This window comes from Aspergillus heteromorphus (assembly GCF_003184545.1).
Source record: "Aspergillus heteromorphus CBS 117.55 chromosome Unknown BO70scaffold_23, whole genome shotgun sequence".
In the NCBI taxonomy this organism is placed as follows: Eukaryota; Fungi; Ascomycota; class Eurotiomycetes; order Eurotiales; family Aspergillaceae; genus Aspergillus; species Aspergillus heteromorphus.
The window spans coordinates 425,021-442,204 of record NW_020290428.1 but is presented as its reverse complement, the minus strand read 5'-3'; the positions used below and the strand labels follow the sequence as shown (position 1 = coordinate 442,204).

The following is a 17,184-nucleotide window of genomic DNA, read 5'->3' as shown; positions in this document are numbered from 1 at the left end:
CGGATATACCAGATCCGCGCGATAATCTCATTCCGACGAGGCGGACAATGTCCAGACACATGTCACATCGTCGAGGTCTCTCGCCATTGCTACCAAAATCTGACCATCCAAGATCCTGGGAGGCTGGGTGGGATGGTCGAGTTAGAGTAAGAGTAAGCCGAGCAACATCAGCATCACTCGGGAAGCTTGCAGCCCAGGAAGGAAGAGAGAGAGAGAGAGAGAGAGAACACACACCCACACACCCACCCAGCCCACAGGCCACAGCGACACAGCGACACGGAGAGAGAAAGAGACGCGGCCCAACCCCTGGCCATCGTTGCTAGCGCCCGTCTAACGATCACTAGAGGCGGAGACCATGTGGGCCCCATTAAGGCTGGGCCTTCCAAAGCCCAGAGAGTGTGTAGTGGACGTGGTGAGTCGACTGGTAGGACGGAGGAAGGACCTTAGGCTCTCACTCTCAGTCCCAGGCCGTTCATTCTTCCTTTCAACCTCTTTGACTGGGTGCCCTCCCCCAAACCCCCCGGTGTCAACGGGCTGGATGCGGAAGGGCGAACTCTACACCTCATCCTAGGGCGAAACTCTGTTAGATTCTTTCATACACGCGTCGCGCGTTGCATGGCTGTTTCCCCTGGCATGAACCCTCCTCCGCTCCTCCTTCTCAAGTCATAACAAAGGTCGTGCCACTGATGGGAAATATGAATGATCATGAGGGAGGGAATCGGGGTGTAAGTAAGTAGTCCGATCCAGGTGTATCGTACTCCGTAATATACCTATCTCTGATATGTTACGACTGGCTACCTCGCACCTAGGTGACTGTACAGGTTAGTAGTAGTCGGGACGGAGTATTAGTGTTGCTTTAGGACTGCCCATATAGACAAAAGCGATTGGTCAAGATCCCCAATAATGCTGACTGCCAACCTAACTTGCGGTAGGCGCACTTCGAAGTCTGAAAACTCAGCACTTAAAGGCAGGTAAGCAGTCGCTTAACAGACTACAGCGATGCATTCGGAAGGAAGCAGTCAGCAGAGATCAGGGACTTGAACAGGTACCAGGTAACAGAAATACGGTAATATACCACATTCTTCTGCCTTGGGAAACTCTAAAAACAAACAAACGGTAAACACCGGAAACCCAAAACCCAAAGCAACAGGAGAAGGGGAAACAAAAAAACAGTTTTCCCACCAAGAAAAGTTCGGCGAAACAACGGATCCTTTTTTTCATTTGACTTAGATACTCCGTGGAGAGTGTCTACGGAGGACATACCAAACTAGATGCTGACCTACCTAGCTAGGACTTACATACTTGTATGCTTGCTGTTGATGCCGGAGGGAAAATGTTTGGTTTTCCATGTTTTCATGTTTTCATGTTTTCATCTTAACATTTTCGGCAATTTCCCACCGCCGCGGCGCCTGTTGCCGTCTTCGAATCGAGGCGCGCCGTGGTCCGCCCGTGTAAGCACGGTAACTCACCTCAGCCAGCGAACCTCCTTTTCATTTTCCCTGGGTGGGAGGCGACGGAGTGGATCTCCGTTCCTCGACCATGCCTCTCTCGGCCAGCCTGCCCAGACTCGGGGCACTAGCACGGTGGAGGAAAGGCGTGCCAAACGGGGTTCCGTCTGGGTCGTTGAACCTGATTATTCATGGTTATTATTATTAGTAGCTGGTAATAATAATAATACGGATTCAGTCGGTATGGGATGGATCCATCCGTCCATCCTGATGGTGGAGGACGATTACGGAGGCCGACTTGACGCAGGCGCCTTAGTGGCCAGGCTAAGCACGGCGACTGGAGCGAATGAACCGAATGTTTTATGATTTTAAGGATTTTATATTTTATTATTTCTATTCGGGTTTTGCGATTAATCGCTAGGCACTGGGGGAATTAGCTCGCCAGTAGGCTAGTTGACTGGCTCAGACTCGAGGTACCGTACCTAGTTTAGTGGGAGTTAACTTACTGTTAGAGTATTGAGGTCAGTCAGTCAGTCAGTCAGGTAAGGTCCTCTCAGTGTTGCTCTCTCGCTCGCTGGACCACTCGCGTCGCCCTCCGTCACCCATATTAGCACCTCAATTGTTGCCTTCTTTTCTGCCCCCCTCCCACTTCCCCCCTCTCTAGTCCCTCAGTCTCCCGATCTTCCCTCAGTCTTTCTCTTCCCCCCTCTCTCAGTCTCTCTTCCCCCCTCTTTATCCCCCCAAAAAAACAACACTCAGCCTCGAATAATGGGCCTCAGGACTTCTGCATGACCATCGCATTCCCCCCGTCGTGCGTGTGGTGCCTGTCAGTACCAAAGGTCAAAAACAATTTATAAAAAAAATAAAAACAAGCACAATTCCACCCTTTGGTCCATGTCAGCACCAGTCCCTCCTCTTCCGACCCTTTTAACCCCTCAATAAACCCACCTGCATCATTATCCCCCCCCCCCCCCTCCCCTCTCCCCTCTGAGGCCCGGAGTATAATAATAAATTATTATTATTATTTCCTGTGATCTGCACCATCGCTTTGGACCAAACCCGCTTTGTCGTCGACCGCCTCTTCAGTCCCCACGGCCCGGACCCAAGTGCTCTCTCATCCTCCTCTCTCTAGCAGCTCAAGCTGTCACCGCGTCAGGGGCTTGCTATTCCCATTTCCTCCCCCCTCCCCAAGCCGGCCTCCAGTCCGATCATCCTTTCGTTTAGCTGTGTCCAGTGTCCCACCCAGACGGATCCGCTCCTATCACTACAGTGATCACGTCCAATCCTCTGGGCCTTCCATCTGGTTTCCAGATCTTCCTCTCCTCCACCTTCGCTTCGTCTCTGAGAACTACATGACTACCCCTTTCCCCCTCTTCCCTGGACCCAATTTCGTCCCGAACCCGAACTTCATCTGCATCTAAACTATATCGCACCACCCTGCACCCTGCACCCTGCACCCTCATCCTCATCCTCATCCTCATCCTCATCCTCATCCTCACCCTTCACCCTCGCCCCCATTCTCACCCTCATCCTCCACTCTCACTCTCACACCCTCTCACACCCTCATCTTCATCATCGACTCTCGCTCTCCTCCACCCCCGCCCTGTCCCTGTCCCTCCATCGATGGGAAAAAAGAACAACCTCCCCCGCGGGTACGATATCCTTGTCTGACTGCGAATGATGAGCACCTGATCCAATTCGACTCTTCCGACAATCACTGGGAGATCCGTCTACTCCTTCGAACCCCATTCCTGACCTCCGTCGATCCAGACCTATTCGGGCCGCGAAATCCCTCTTAGATTTTCTGCTGGCAGAGAACGACCGGAGAGACACCATGACCGTCAGCTACGATCACACATCCCGGACCGCGGCTCCGACGTCAGTCGCCACTCTTGAGGACCGGTTTGAAGTTCTCAAGGAGGTCGGCGATGGCAGCTTTGGTAGCGTGGCTGTCGCACGTGTTCGGACAGCTGGTTCCAACGTTGCCCGGAGGGGGACCATGGTATGTTGACACAAGCCCACTGATGCTCGCTGGCTCGGTTACTAACCCCTTACCTAGGTCGCCATCAAGACGATGAAGAAGACGTTCGACTCCTTGACCCCGTGCTTGGAGCTGCGGGAAGTCATCTTCCTCCGGACCCTACCGCCCCATCCCCACCTCGTTCCCGCCCTCGATATCTTCCTCGACCCTCTCTCCCGCAAGCTGCATATATGCATGGAATACATGGATGGCAATCTCTACCAATTAATGAAGGCCCGGGACCACAAGCCCCTCGATGGCAAGCACGTCAAGAGCATTCTGTTCCAGATCTTGTCGGGCCTCGACCACATCCACGCTCACCATTTCTTCCACCGTGATATTAAGCCCGAAAACATCCTCGTCTCTACCTCCGCTCCCAACGACTCAGCCTTCAGCCGGTACTCCAACCTCGTTACTCCTCCTTCGACCCCTCCCACATATACCGTCAAAATCGCCGACTTCGGCCTTGCGAGAGAGACCCACTCCAAGCTCCCCTACACCACCTACGTCTCCACGAGATGGTACCGCGCACCCGAGGTTCTTCTGCGTGCGGGAGAATACTCGGCACCCGTTGACATGTGGGCTGTCGGTGCCATGGCCGTGGAAATCGCGACTCTCAAGCCGCTCTTCCCTGGTGGTAACGAGGTCGACCAGGTCTGGCGTGTCTGTGAGATCATGGGAAGCCCTGGCAACTGGTACAGCAAGTCGGGCTCCAAGATCGGTGGTGGGGAGTGGAGAGAAGGCTCTCGTTTGGCTCAGAAGTTGGGATTCACTTTCCCGAAGGTATGATCTATTCTGCAGCTTTCACGTACAATGGACACTAACAATCGATACAGATGGCCCCCCATTCCATGGATAGCATCCTTCAGGCCCCTCAGTGGCCTGCGGCTCTCAGCCAGTTTGTTACATGGTGTTTGATGTGGGATCCCAAGAACAGACCGACGTCCACGCAGGCTCTCAACCACGAATACTTTGCCGATGCAATTGACCCTTTGAGACCCAAGTCGTCAACCGCTCGTCTCCTGGGTCGGAAGCAATCGGACAAGAGCTTCAAAACCCCCAGTCGGGAGGCAAATGACTCGCCAACTTTTGGCAAATCTTCGTGGTTCAGGAGGTCATTGATCGGTCGGTCGGAGAGTCCCGCCCCGCCTGTGGAAAGCGACCACTCTTCTAAGCAAGCTGTGTCGTACAACTCGGAGATCCACGTGGCCAAGACCAAGCCCGCAGCTACTAAGCGTGCCACCTGGGCGAGCGGAGCCCCGATGCCTATCCTGCCCTCGATCCGACCAGTCTCCCCCCTGTCAAATGCAGTCACAGCGCAGGCTAACTCATCGCTCGCACACTCTGACAGTGGCAAGGCGAGCAAGAAGATTGGCAGGCAGCTATCTGTTAATTCCCATGGAAATCACTACGCTGATATCCACCGGCAAGAAGCGGAAAGGGCGCTGAACGGCGGAGGAAGTGTCAACATCGCAATGACCCCAAAGGAGAGCTTCTTCTCTCACCTTCGCAAACGCGCCCGCAGATTATCCGGCCGTAACCAGGCCAGCGCGGCGACCGATGATGTCGAGGCCAACGCTGGCTGTATGCCGTGGTCTAACCGGTCTTCCCTCGCTCTGGACTCCGTGACCGTCAACGAGGGCAAGCAGAACGATCTGTCCGAATTGGACAAGGCCCTCCAAACGGTGAAGTGCTCGCTCGACTCGTCCGCCCTGGGCAACGTTCCGGTCCAGATTACTTCGCCCGTTGATGGCACCAAGCGCCAGTCCATGCCCCAGGGATCGATTCGCAGCATGACTGACAACCCTGCATCAACCAGTGGCACCGGAGGCCCTATCTCCAGCAGGACCAGGCGCGCAATGCACATGTCTAACAACCCGATCCACCGCTACGAGACCCCCGAGGAAGAGGATGAGCTTCTCGATGAGGTCCTGCATTCCGCGAGCAAGGCCTCCCGGCGTCTAGCGCAGACCGAAACATCATCTGATGGTTCGTCTACCTACAGCCGCCCGGGCCAGGGAAACGACAATTCTCGCCCTTTGCCGAGCCCTTATCCTACTCCCTCGCCATCAGCCAAGTGTGATGGTGTGTCTTTCGGCCACTCGGAGACAACCCCCTGCAGACGACTGCCCTTACCTGAGGAGAAGACCGACGCGAACTCCAGTCGCCAATGGCCTACTCCTCCCTACGAGGATGGAGACTGGGCGCCCCCAGCCCCGCCAAGTTCCTGACCGGATCAGCGACTTACCGTTAGCAAGTCCCACGCGGGATTTGACGCGGGCATTCTTTTCTTTTCTCCCATACTTTTCGATCTTGTTCATATCTAGTCAAAAGAGAAAAAATGCGGTGGTCATGCGCGGAATCGGCGGATTTAACCGAGCAAGGCGTACGGGATCTGGTGTCAACTCTGTTTTATATCTGTGGAGGTCTGGTGGTTTTTCTTCTCATTTTCCCCTTCTCCCTTTCGTCTTTGTTCCTCCATCCTGCGCATTTACTTCTACCCATGTTTGTATAGGCCATGGTTTCAGCCCGGGTTTCCTTTCATTTGTCTGAGTGTTTTCATACCCCAAAGGCCCTTTTAGAGATATAGCTGGCCTCGCACCTTGTTTTCGGTATACCGTTTGCTCGTGTCCTTCGTTCCTTGATATCCTGATATCACTTCACCTGCACATTGCTCATCTTTTCTCCTGATACCACTCGCGCGAGTCGCAATGTTTGCTACCATTCCTTATGTACATCTTTACCCTCCCCCCCCTGAGCATGCATGTCCTAATTCCCTCGGTTGACCACACATTTCCTTTTGTCAAACTCCATTCAACCCTATGTATATTTTCCCGGGCATTTATCATCACTCCCCATTCCTTCGCATTTCCCTCCCCCCCTCATTCCTTTCCCCTCTACATCGCGCGGATTGAAAGTGTGACAACACCTTTCAACGAACAAAAGAACTTCCATTCACCCACTGTACAATTTCAAAATTTGCTGGGAAGGAGCACTGGTGGCTGGTTCTGGGCTTTCAACACTATTGTAATATAGGACTTATTCCTGACGGGCGACCGTCTGTTTATATATACTCATTAATAGAACAGGCAATACAGCACTGTATCTGAAAGAATCTGATATTTTCCCCTTCAATTATTAAATTATTAAGTGTCACTGTCACTGTCACTGTCACTGTTACTCCAAGTATTGCCGACGCGGAACAACTGTTTCCCCGTCCGCCGGCAGATTTTCCGGCGGCGCAGGGCTCGAGCACTACGTCAAAAGGTTTCCATCGAGGCGGTTGGCTTTGATCGCATGCACGTGGGCGTCTGAACTGCCTGCTGGGATGCTTCATTGATCCGGCAGAAGCCTTGAAACCGAAGAAACCGAAGACTTGCTGTCCGAGCTGTTTCGACTCCAAGACAGCCCGTCCACCAGGACTGAAATTGACCGTCGCTTTGCTGCTGTATACGGCTACGTGATTGATCACCAGTCAAGCCGTCGGCCACGACAATACCCCTCATTCTTTTCCATCACTCTGTTATCCGCTCCCTCCCTCCCCTCTCTTAGCCTCCTCGTCAGACGAGGCCTTCTTTGCCCACAATGGCAGCCCAGCGCCAGGCATCGTCCGCCTCCCAAACCCCCCTCATCTCTCCCGCAGAACTTGCCTACCTCTACACCTCACTGTCTCTCCCCGACGGCCCGATTCGCCCAGATGGCCGCTCAGCCACGCAATTCCGCCCCTTGACCGCCGAGACGGACATCCTTCCGGGCACCAACGGCAGTGCGCGCGTCGGGTTCGCAGACGGCACACAGGCGATCGTCGGAGTCAAGGCCGAGGTGGAAAAGACCGTTGTTGCGGCCGAGGCCCTCAATCTGTCACAGCACGGCTCGGAGGACTTTGCAGACACCGACGGCAGCGAGAGGCAACAGTCCCCCAGTGCTGGACATGGCTCGTGGGTGCAGATGTCCATCGAGATCCCCGGGTTTCGCGATGACGATGCTCTGCCCGTCTTCCTCTCGGAAATGATGCGCGAGCCGCTCGTCGAATCTGTCTCCGGTGGACAGGGTGGGAGTGATGATATGGCGGGTGGGCTTAAGGGGAGATTGGTTATCAATAAGCGGTGGCATTGGAGATTGTACATTGATGTGAGTTTCTTTCTTTCTTCGTTTGTCTTTTTTTTTTGATTCGCAGTTGGAATACTGTTACTAATGCTTTCTCTACAGGTGCTGCTCCTCTCCCAGCCTCTGTCGTACCCTCTTCCTTTGCTCTCCCTCACGACACATCTGGCGCTCCTGTCGACCAAGCTCCCCAAGCTTAAATCGCAGGGCGAGGAAGATCCTTTCTTCGACGATGACTGGAATGCCGCCGAGTACCTATACCCCCGCAACCTGAAGTCGCACCTGTCTTCCACGCAACAGGTCCGTCCCCCGGTGACACTGCTTGTCATTGCGGTGGGCGAGAACGTTGTCTTCGACCCCAACAGGGAGGAAATCACCGTCGCGGACACCATCCTGGCGGTCTCTGTCACTCGCGATAGCGACTCGGATGGTCTGAAGCTGCTGTCCATCCGCACGATCGACCCCCCGTCCCGTCTGACGCAGCCGGGTGTACCGAACTCGGAGAACGTCGCGACACTGGGCTCTACAGCGGCCGCTGAGGAGGCGCTCGAAACAAACCCGTCCACCGGGGAGGAAATCCCTGGTGTCTGGAAGCCTCAACGCGGAGGTGTCAAGCGGCGCACGATTGCCAAGATGCTCAAATTGGTCCTGGAGAAGGGCGGTGTCGGCGAGGAGGTTCTCGAGGGTCTGGAGGGCGTGGAGGTCGGCTGAAGCGGTTCGCGGGGCTGTTTGACGGGTCCCAATCAATGCACGATGTCTCGGGCTTTATGTACGACCTGTCCCCGGATCGATTGAGTGCTGGATGTCGTGATGGTCGACCGTGCTGTCCCGGCCAACAAGCCCACAAGTGTTCGAGCACGAACCATCCATCCCATGTGTTTGTTGAAAGACACAGACCTCGAAAAGAAAGCTCGGCATTTCAACCGCAGCGAAACACGCAGGCTGGAGCTGAGCTGAGTGGAGATGACGACGACTCATCGCCATGATAGAACAATTGACTAGAACCAAAACTTGTACATAGGCAGATAATACATGGGGAGAGAAGAAACATAGTGCCCACCAAAACAACAACAAAGGCCAAGGCTAGTATACAGTCTCCGTCTCCCCCACCACCCCGCAGTAGCATACACAACCATCCCCTCTCTCCCTCAACACAAACCACTAAATAAACAAATCACCAAATCACCAAATCCCCAACCACCTCTTCGCGGGCCTCTTATTCCCCTCCCAATCCACATACACATTCTTCCCGCTACCCCCAGCGGCACCCTGCTCCTCCACCGCCACCGGCGACTGCTCATCCACCACCACGGCATCATCACCACTATCAACGATCTTCCCATCGCGCTTCTCATCCGGCTCCTCCAACCCATGCGCCACGCGGTACTGCCGTCTCTTCTCCGCATCGTCTACCCGTCGCCGGCGGTTCTCGCGCGTCTGCATGGACGTATGCTCCACGTGCATCCGGAACACAGACACCGCCTGCGAGATCGTCGAGAACGGATGGCCCAGTAGCGCCGACCACGGCGGGAGGAGGTGCGCGAATGGACTGTTGCGTTTGAAGTTCACGGTGAATGTGAATGTTGCGAGGGAGATGAGGACGCTCTGTACATTAATCACAGAGATAGAAATTAGCATGGATGTTCCTTCATTCATTCATTCATTCATTCATTCATTTGTCCGTTGATGCGTTCCCGAATTGATAGGTACGAAGAGGAGGTTGGGGTTGGGGTTGGGGTTTGTTGGCCTTACCATCGCAATCCAGATATGTATCCACCTATGGGTCAAGAACTTGAACATGACCGTGCCCTCCGGCGGGAACATGTTGGGGTATTGTTTGGTCTTCTGCTCTTCGATCTCTTGTTCGCTGAGTTTCGGGCCTGGGTAGTTGATCGGTCCTCCTCCGCCCGTTGCTTTGCCATTGCGGGGTTGCACGACTCGTCGGGCCGGGTGCGAGGGGGGCCGGAATTTGTCGGGTTTGGCGAGGACGCGTGGGTTGTTACCGGCGTTGCTGTTGCTGCTACTGCTGCTGTTGTGTTTGTTGCTGTTGTTGGAGGTGGAGGCGCATCTTGCTGTTGTGCTGGTTGTTGTGGTCGTCGTGCGGAGGGTCAGGGCGCGCAGGGTCAGTGCGGAGGGAGCGCCCCGCGGGAGGAGGAATCGGGGGATTGTCATTGCCACTGGGGGCATTGTTGTGGGTTGCGAGAGGCCGATGACGGGTGGAGGAGGGTGAGGGTGAGCGTAAGGCGTGGTGTTGCGGTGCGGTGCGGAGATGGTGGTTTTTTCTGTTGGCGGTGTTGATGCGGATAGGGTCACGTGATTGGGTGTATGATGGGTTTGCGCTGGGGGTATGGATGTGGGTGTTGGGTTCTGGTGTTAGGTATAGTAATTATTGTCTTGGATTGGGTGGGATGGCTATTGTTTTCTTGGACTAAGGTACGAGGCTACACATGCAGCTAGGCAAGTACTTGGAGCATGGATGCTGTCAAGCAATGCTTCTACTGGTAGTTATAGTTAGTTATACAATGGGATGCTGCTTAGTACGGTGGATAAGGCACCCGTCACTAGTGGCCTCAGGCGACATCGGCCCATGCGGGCGGAGCGGAACAACAAGCAGCCCCCATAACGAGTCGGCCAAACTCGGAGGACAAATGACGATCCAGGGATTTCAAACGCCGCCTCATCCAAGCACCTAAACAGCCATTGCGGTGGTCCAGCTCCGTCTCAAACCCGCGCTTTCTCCGTACCGCACTTTGCGACTCCGTCCAGCGTGGCCGGACCCATCGCGACGGCGAGGATTGGAAATGGAAAATGGAACAGGCGGCTGGTATGCGCGTAGGATGAGATCATGCCGACGGACGACGGACTACGTCAGCGCCGGTTCGCGACGGGAATGGATTGCAGCCTCAGTCTCGCATTTGGGTACGGAGTACTCCATACAGGGAGTCAGTAGTGGTGCAGTAGTCCTAAGTAACGAGCCTCGATCGATTGACAGGGACCGCACTCGATCAATTGACGATTTCCGATGGCCCGGACGACTGGAACACGGATAATGATGAAAGGAAATGGCTCAAAAAAGACACCGGCATCGTGTCCCGGAAGCGCCCGTTGCGCTGAATCATCTGGGCTGTGATTGGCCGGTTCCCGGATCACGGGAGGCGTTGGGGGCAAAGGCTGGTCGCTCTTGTACAAATTGATCGCAAGTTTTTCTTCCCTCGTCCGAATCCTCTCCTCCATTGCTTCAATCTTCCCCAGAATCTCCTCCGCTCTTCCAATTCTCTTGTATATTCCCCTTAACTCCTTTTAATCCCCTCTTAAAACCCCACACACACATTCAAAATGGGCAAGGACGCTAGCTTCGCTCCCGGTAAGCCGACCCTGATCATTCCCTGTTGTTTTTCTTTGCTCCTTGTGCCCCCGGGGCGCCCGTCTGCCATTCACTGGGTCTCTCAAACAAAGCATTCACTCAATGCTGTGAGAGATTTCACTGCATGATGGCTGCCGCTGGCGGAATCCTACCATGGCTGCTTAGTCGCTCGCTGTTGTCCCCTGGCGACACTGGTGACTTTGCGCTTTCACTTTCACTCTGGCTTTCGCTCTGCCTCTCTCGCTCTCTCGCTTTCTCAATCCACCCTTCCTTGAGAGACCATCTCCCACACATCTCCCAGTTCCAGCGTCACAAGCATCACACTCGTTATCATGACTAGCTGGGACACCTTCTGTTTCCTCACCACCATCGACATGCGCGAGGCCGAGCTGGAGGCGGCGGAAAAGGCCCAGCGTGAAGCCGTCGCGAAGGCCAAACAGACCGCTAACATTCTGGCCACTCCAGGTGATTCCGCCAAGGGTGCTAAGCTCTTCCAGGTGAGTACAGTCGATCTGCGCCGCACTTGGCTGCAGATGGCCTTGATTGAGGAACATTTGGCTGACAGATTCACTAGACTCGTTGCGCTCAGTGCCACACCGTTGACGCCGCCGGTTCCCACAAGGTCGGCCCCAAGCTCCACGGTCTCTTCGGCCGTAAGACCGGTTCCGAGGAAGGCTACGCCTACACCGACGCCAACAAGCAGGCCGGTGTCACCTGGGACGAGAACACCCTGGTATGTTCCGGTTCCTACAACCGCGCGAGGGAAGACATCGGTGGCTAACGCGCATTCGCAGTTCTCCTACCTCGAGAACCCCAAGAAGTTCATCCCCGGTACCAAGATGGCCTTCGGTGGTCTCAAGAAGCCCAAGGAGCGCAACGACCTCATCACGTAAGTGGCACCCGTCGGCGGACCGTTTGAAGAAACACCGAGCTAACGCGTCTTCTCCCACAGCTACCTCAAGGAGAGCACCGCTTAAATCACCTCCCCGACACGAACCTCCTAGAACCCGCCTGTATGGAAGCCGGTCCGACTCCGAGTGCTGGAAACAGCCGTCGACTCGGCAACCCGACAGCCAGGGACTGTAACATTACTACCCTTGTTTCTCCGCGATAGACTTTCTGGTGTTGGAGCGTGGGACGAATGCGGATGCCATAGAGTCATGTCTCCTTCGCGACCGTTGTCTACAGATTCCCTTCTTGTTTCCTTTTTCCACCGTTCCCTATGTGACCTCGATGAACGTGCTTCTTCCAGCTCTGTGTGTATCATGGTTAACTACTACTACTATTGGTTGCTTTCGACCATAATGAATTGAAGAGATCTCCTCTCGTGATGACATACTTGTGCCTGGCCTTTCTTTCTTCCTGCCTAACACCCAACCTAACACTTTACGCTAGTCTAGTCCCGAAATCTTTACTCACTGCGCAGACCGACCGAGGGGTTGGCCGTGCGCTGGCCGGTCCCGTGTTTCAGGTGAATCACGTGCCACCACCTCCGGCCGGGGATTGGAGGGGACATGGGGGCACCGGGGGATGAGAGATGAAGGATGCGTCTGCACGACGGCCTCCACGTATGCGGTGCATATATCTAGGCCGGGAGGGTGAAGGGTGAGGGGTGTGGACTGTGGAGGGGTGGTGGACGGTCGGGTTGTCTGGCTGGGATTGTTTCCTCGTTTCGTTCTGTCCCTCTCTCCCTCCCCGGCCAACGGTGGCCACTGACTGCACCGGCAATCTGGCGGATGATCCTTGCAGCCGTGGAGGGCAGAGCAGCCTGGTCATTGGACCGGCCGTTGGGCCAGTTGTCAGGCCGTTTTTGATAGGCAGATGGTTGACTACTACTAGTACTAAGGTACGGAGTAGATACCACCGCCCATCCCTCCATCCCTCCATCCCAGACCAACCACTTCGGAAGATCGAGGGTGTCCAAGCACCGTCTCCCGTGACCGCAACCGATTCATTCACTTGTCTGCTTTTCGATGCCGTTTCACCCATCCATTCACTCCCGTGGGGGAGAGGGGGGGGGGGGGGATTGGGGGATTAATGGGCAGATGGTGTGGACTACGGGAACGACCGGTTTGGGTCGGAGTCGGAGATTTGATTGATATCGTGGAACGGTAACGGTGGGTGGGAGGAGGAGGAGGAGGAGGAGGTCATGTGTTCAGGCCAAGGGTCCTACTACTCCTACTCCGTACAGGATAAGGCTAATTCCCTTTCTTCCCTTTCTGTCAGTCTATCTGTCTATCTCGTGGTAACATGCGGAATCCTCCGAAGGGCAGGCAGTTGGTAGCAGAGATAACGAGAGTTGGGGTTGGGTTGGGACCATCTGTCGGTCAGAGAGGGTTGGCTGTGGAGGTGGATGTGGAGATGGTTGTGGTTGTTCTCTACTCGCACGCAACGGCTCTTGGGAGCCAAACCCTCGAAGCTTAAGCGTAGATAATCATGCGCGGGCAAACCTAACCGATCGATGGGAAACGGACAGCGTTCGTTCTTCACTCGGGCTCCGACCCGAGGGAGCCTTTTCCGCAGATGAGCCATGGATCGGGGCAGTCTGGCAGCCATGCTCTCTCTGTGTCTGTGTTTCCGTCCTTCTATCACAATCCATCTCTCGATCGATCTATTTCTGGCCTTCTGCAACTCGACAGACTGGAGGCTACGACGAGGGGCTGTAGGGATGAGCATCCCATGATCCCACCTGACCCGTGCCGGGAGCGTCGCCCGCTGATTGGCCCAGCCACCACGCTGCGCCCCTCCGGCTCACCTGCAGTTCTGGAGGGCCTGCCTGGGGCTGCCTGACTGCCTGCGGTCCTGATAAAACCCCAGCCATGGAAGGAAGGGATGCGACGGGCGGGCCGTATCCTGTACCTCTTTGTACTGACTGACTTACACCTGCCGACCTTGCCTTCTGTACCTTCGCCGTACCTCGTACTTCTTGTACTCCCTGTACTCCCTGTACCTCCTGGGCCTGAAGTCTGCAAGACTACGCGTTTCATACTTACCCCCGCGTACTCGGTACCCTCTCACATACCTCTATCTACTACCCCGTACCTGCTACCCAGAGTCATACCCATACCTGATCTATCTATTGCTTGACTCGGATACTCGAGACGCGAGACGCGAGACTCGACTCCAGACTCAGACTCATCTCAGATCCAGTTCAGGCAGACCTCGAGGTCCCCTCCTCCACTAACAGCTCAACAGCCACCCAAGATCGCGTCCAGGTGGCACCTCCAGTGGCCTGCAAGCGCCCCTGTAACCCGCCGTGACAAGTCACTGACTCTTTTTGCCTCTTGTCGGGCCGGCCTGGTCTCTTCTCTGCCTGCCAATCCTCAGGCACCCAGGCCTTCCCCCGGGGTTCTCGTCCCTCCCGCGCCGCGCATCTACTTCTCCCTCCTCCCATGTCTAGCATCCCCTCCTCCTCCCTCTGTCCTCGATCATACTCGCCTCCTCGTCATTAACCAGCTACCTGTACTCTTCATCCCTTTCCTTGCCTATGCTTCCCTCCCCCCCTTTCCCTCTCCTCCTCGTGCTCTCTCCCGGCGCATTAGATTCTTCCTCCCTTGACCGTATCTTCGCGCGCTTGCGACTAACCCGCGATCTATCGCCCTAGCCACAACCTCCTTCCACCACCAACCACCCTCTGAAGGTACTGTCTTCGCTGCACAAGCCGTCGTTTCCCGACGTCGCCGCGATCGAAGTGGCTTTAGCTTCTCTGGGGTTCCGGTGCGCAACGCCGTCTATCATGCTAGACGAGCTGGACAACACCTTCGACGATCATCCGTCATTGGATGCGTCGCTCGAGGACTTTGAGAACAACAGCAACGCCCGCCGCTCGCCCATGTTCGGCCTCCCCTCCCAGCATTCCGGGTTTCGCTCCGAGGAGTCGGAGGGCGAGGAGGAGGAGCTGACGCCCAACGGGGAGCGCTGGTCGCCGCCGGGCTTACGCAGGTATGACTTCGTGCAGGGAAGTGGATGGTACCGCCGTCAGCCCTACGTGCGCACCGTCGATCACGACCGCCTCTGTCTCAAGCCCACCGTGGGCCTCAGCCCGTCGCAATCGCGCGAGCCCAGCCCGCAGTATGAGGATGCGCTCGAGGGGCCGACCGCCAGTAAACGCAGCCAGTCTACCGAGACGGCAGATGTCACCATCGCAGCCAGCGTCCCGCTGCCGATGGATGCAGACACCCCGCAGAAAGGCCGGTCGCCGAGTCCGCGGCCAGCAGGCGCCCGGACCAGCCCTGACGCCGAGGCGGGGGATTTGGGGGCGGGAAATAACCTCAGCAACTGTAGGCTCTACCTTGGTTTGCGACCCTTTGTCTGCACTTCTGCAGCTTCCTGGCACGGGTGACTAATCTTTGACTCTCGCGATGAAGATATCCGCTTCGCCGTGCGCGCCGAAGTCCAGCACCGCGAACCGTTTGTCGCGTTCTTTAGTTATTTGCGATCCAAATTCGATAAGATCACTAGCTCCAAATCAAATGCAATCCTCTCCGTAATCGTTGCTTTCACGTCGATCGCGTTCATGCGCGCCTTGTTCCTGCCCAGTGTGCCCGAGGCGATCCCCGATCTGGTGAAGCTGTCGGGCTTTGCGCGCTCCTTCGAGCCACTCATCTACTACTCGGAGAATGGCGCGCATCAAATCACCGCGCTGCAGGAGACCGGGGTGGCCGTCTGGGATCTTGGGGAATCGGTGCGTGGCACCAACATGACCAGCGCGCCGATCATCGTGCGCCAATTGGACGAGCTGTCCGAGTCGCTCAAGTCGCTGTCCCTCGAGCTGGCGCGCTTCTTCTCCGATGTCGAGGGCGACATCGACTCCATCCTGATCGCCATGGACTGGGCCAAGCGCGAGCTGGAGACGCTGTCGTTGCAACCGCCCAGCACGCTGCCGTCGATCGTGTTCGACAACCTCCATGACATCTTCGCGCGACTCGGGGCGCTGGAGCGGCTTAGCGGCGCGAGTGGGGAAGGGTCCGGCAGCGATCTCACCAGCACGCCTACGACCTTCGGCAACTTCGTCACCACCGTCTTCGGCCAGACCTCCGCGCAGCGCACGCGGTCCGCTCTGACGCGCGCCTTCACCGAGATGCTGTCGGTGCTCGAGGAGGCAATCAACAACGAGCTGACGCATTCGACGGCGCTGTTCGCGCTCTTCGAGTCCATCGACCGGCAGTTCCTGAATCTGCAGCGAACGGTGGTGCGCGAGGAGGACGCCCAAGAGCGCGAAGAAGACGAGATGCTCAGCTCGCTGTGGACGCGGGTGCTGGGCCCGAATGCGGCGGTGGTGCGCAAATATGATAAGAACAAGCAGCTGCTGGCCAACGTCCGTAGTCGCACCGTCACTAACAAACACCTCCTGATGGACCATCGCGGCCGCCTACTAACCCTCAAGGTCAACCTCGAAACACTACGACGCAAGCTCGTCAGCCCGCTGGTGCGGCGCAACGATTCAGTCAGCTTCACAGGGGCAGTCGAGTCCAGTAGTCGTAGCCATGGGCGCATGCTGGGGCCGGTGGGGGCGGTGATCGAAGGCCAGATCCGCGGCCTGGAGGGCAGCTACGACTACCTGCAGTCGGTGCGCGAGAAGCAGAAGGCCAAGACGCTGGAGTTCTACTACGGGTTCGGGCGCCGACTGCCACAGAATCCCGTGCTGGCGGACGGATCGGACGATCTGGGCGACGGGGTCTGATGATGCGATGCCGACAGATTCGGTCAAGCATGCATGGGCAGGCGTTTCCTGGTTTCTCCTTCTGCATCCATCTGCATCATCGGCTTTTCGTCTGCACGCGCGCAAGCATCGCATCACATCGCATCGCATCGCATTTACCCGGATACATGGCGTTTTCATCTGATCAGGTCTGATCCTGTCTGCTATGCACATGGTGGGCGTTCTCTACGGGTTGCTTACAGGTTACGGGTCACGGATTTGGCTCGGTTCTCACCGGCGCGTCTTCTCGGTCTCGGTCTCTGGCTGGCGTCTTCTCTCTTCTCTGTCTATCTATCTTCTATTCTATACTCCATCTAGGGCTCATCTGATTGACGGCGAATGCAGGCGATGAGGGAAAACATAGACGAGATCTGGTTGGCGTGTCTGGTTTTTGTTCTTTTTCCGTTTTGGGTTTTCGAAAGGGTGGGTGATAAGGGCGACAAGGTAAGAGCTGGAATGGTGGTTGTCGAGGCGCTTGGTATTGTGGTGATAGTGTTAGTCATGGATGGTGTTTGTGATGGCATTGGTGCTTTTGGATTTGGATTTG

The 17,184-nt window shown here is 56.0% G+C and overlaps 5 protein-coding genes across 5 annotated transcripts; 4 read left to right on the top strand and 1 right to left on the bottom strand.

The window, feature by feature from the left end:
* Positions 1-3,112: 3,112 nt before the first annotated feature.
* BO70DRAFT_106488 (serine/threonine-protein kinase) lies at positions 3,113-5,949 on the top strand. Its single transcript, XM_025537839.1, has 3 exons — positions 3,113-3,450; positions 3,508-4,251; positions 4,305-5,949. Exons 1-3 carry the CDS (start codon positions 3,283-3,285, stop codon positions 5,697-5,699), a joined length of 2,307 nt encoding a protein of 768 aa, XP_025397071.1. The 5' UTR covers positions 3,113-3,282; the 3' UTR covers positions 5,700-5,949.
* Positions 5,950-6,755: 806 nt separating this feature from the next.
* BO70DRAFT_389032 (exosome non-catalytic core subunit RRP42) lies at positions 6,756-8,633 on the top strand. Its single transcript, XM_025546045.1, has 2 exons — positions 6,756-7,599; positions 7,678-8,633. Exons 1-2 carry the CDS (start codon positions 7,054-7,056, stop codon positions 8,281-8,283), a joined length of 1,152 nt encoding a protein of 383 aa, XP_025397070.1. The 5' UTR covers positions 6,756-7,053; the 3' UTR covers positions 8,284-8,633.
* Positions 8,474-9,922, bottom strand: BO70DRAFT_364388 (uncharacterized protein). Its single transcript, XM_025543797.1, has 2 exons — positions 9,325-9,922; positions 8,474-9,177 (listed from the first exon to the last, which is right to left on the bottom strand). The coding sequence occupies exons 1-2, from the start codon at positions 9,742-9,744 to the stop codon at positions 8,755-8,757; spliced, it is 843 nt and encodes a 280-aa protein (XP_025397069.1). The 5' UTR covers positions 9,745-9,922; the 3' UTR covers positions 8,474-8,754.
* An 886-nt stretch (positions 9,923-10,808) lies between these two features.
* Positions 10,809-12,024, top strand: BO70DRAFT_364387 (c-type cytochrome). Its single transcript, XM_025543796.1, has 2 exons — positions 10,809-11,433; positions 11,511-12,024. The coding sequence occupies exons 1-2, from the start codon at positions 11,269-11,271 to the stop codon at positions 11,715-11,717; spliced, it is 372 nt and encodes a 123-aa protein (XP_025397068.1). The 5' UTR covers positions 10,809-11,268; the 3' UTR covers positions 11,718-12,024.
* Positions 12,025-14,672: 2,648 nt separating this feature from the next.
* Positions 14,673-16,619, top strand: BO70DRAFT_296685 (uncharacterized protein; the record flags this gene model as incomplete). The annotated part of the gene is made up of 2 exons (XM_025539544.1): positions 14,673-15,231; positions 15,304-16,619. 2 exons carry the CDS (start codon positions 14,673-14,675, stop codon positions 16,617-16,619), a joined length of 1,875 nt encoding a protein of 624 aa, XP_025397067.1.
* Positions 16,620-17,184: the final 565 nt, after the last annotated feature.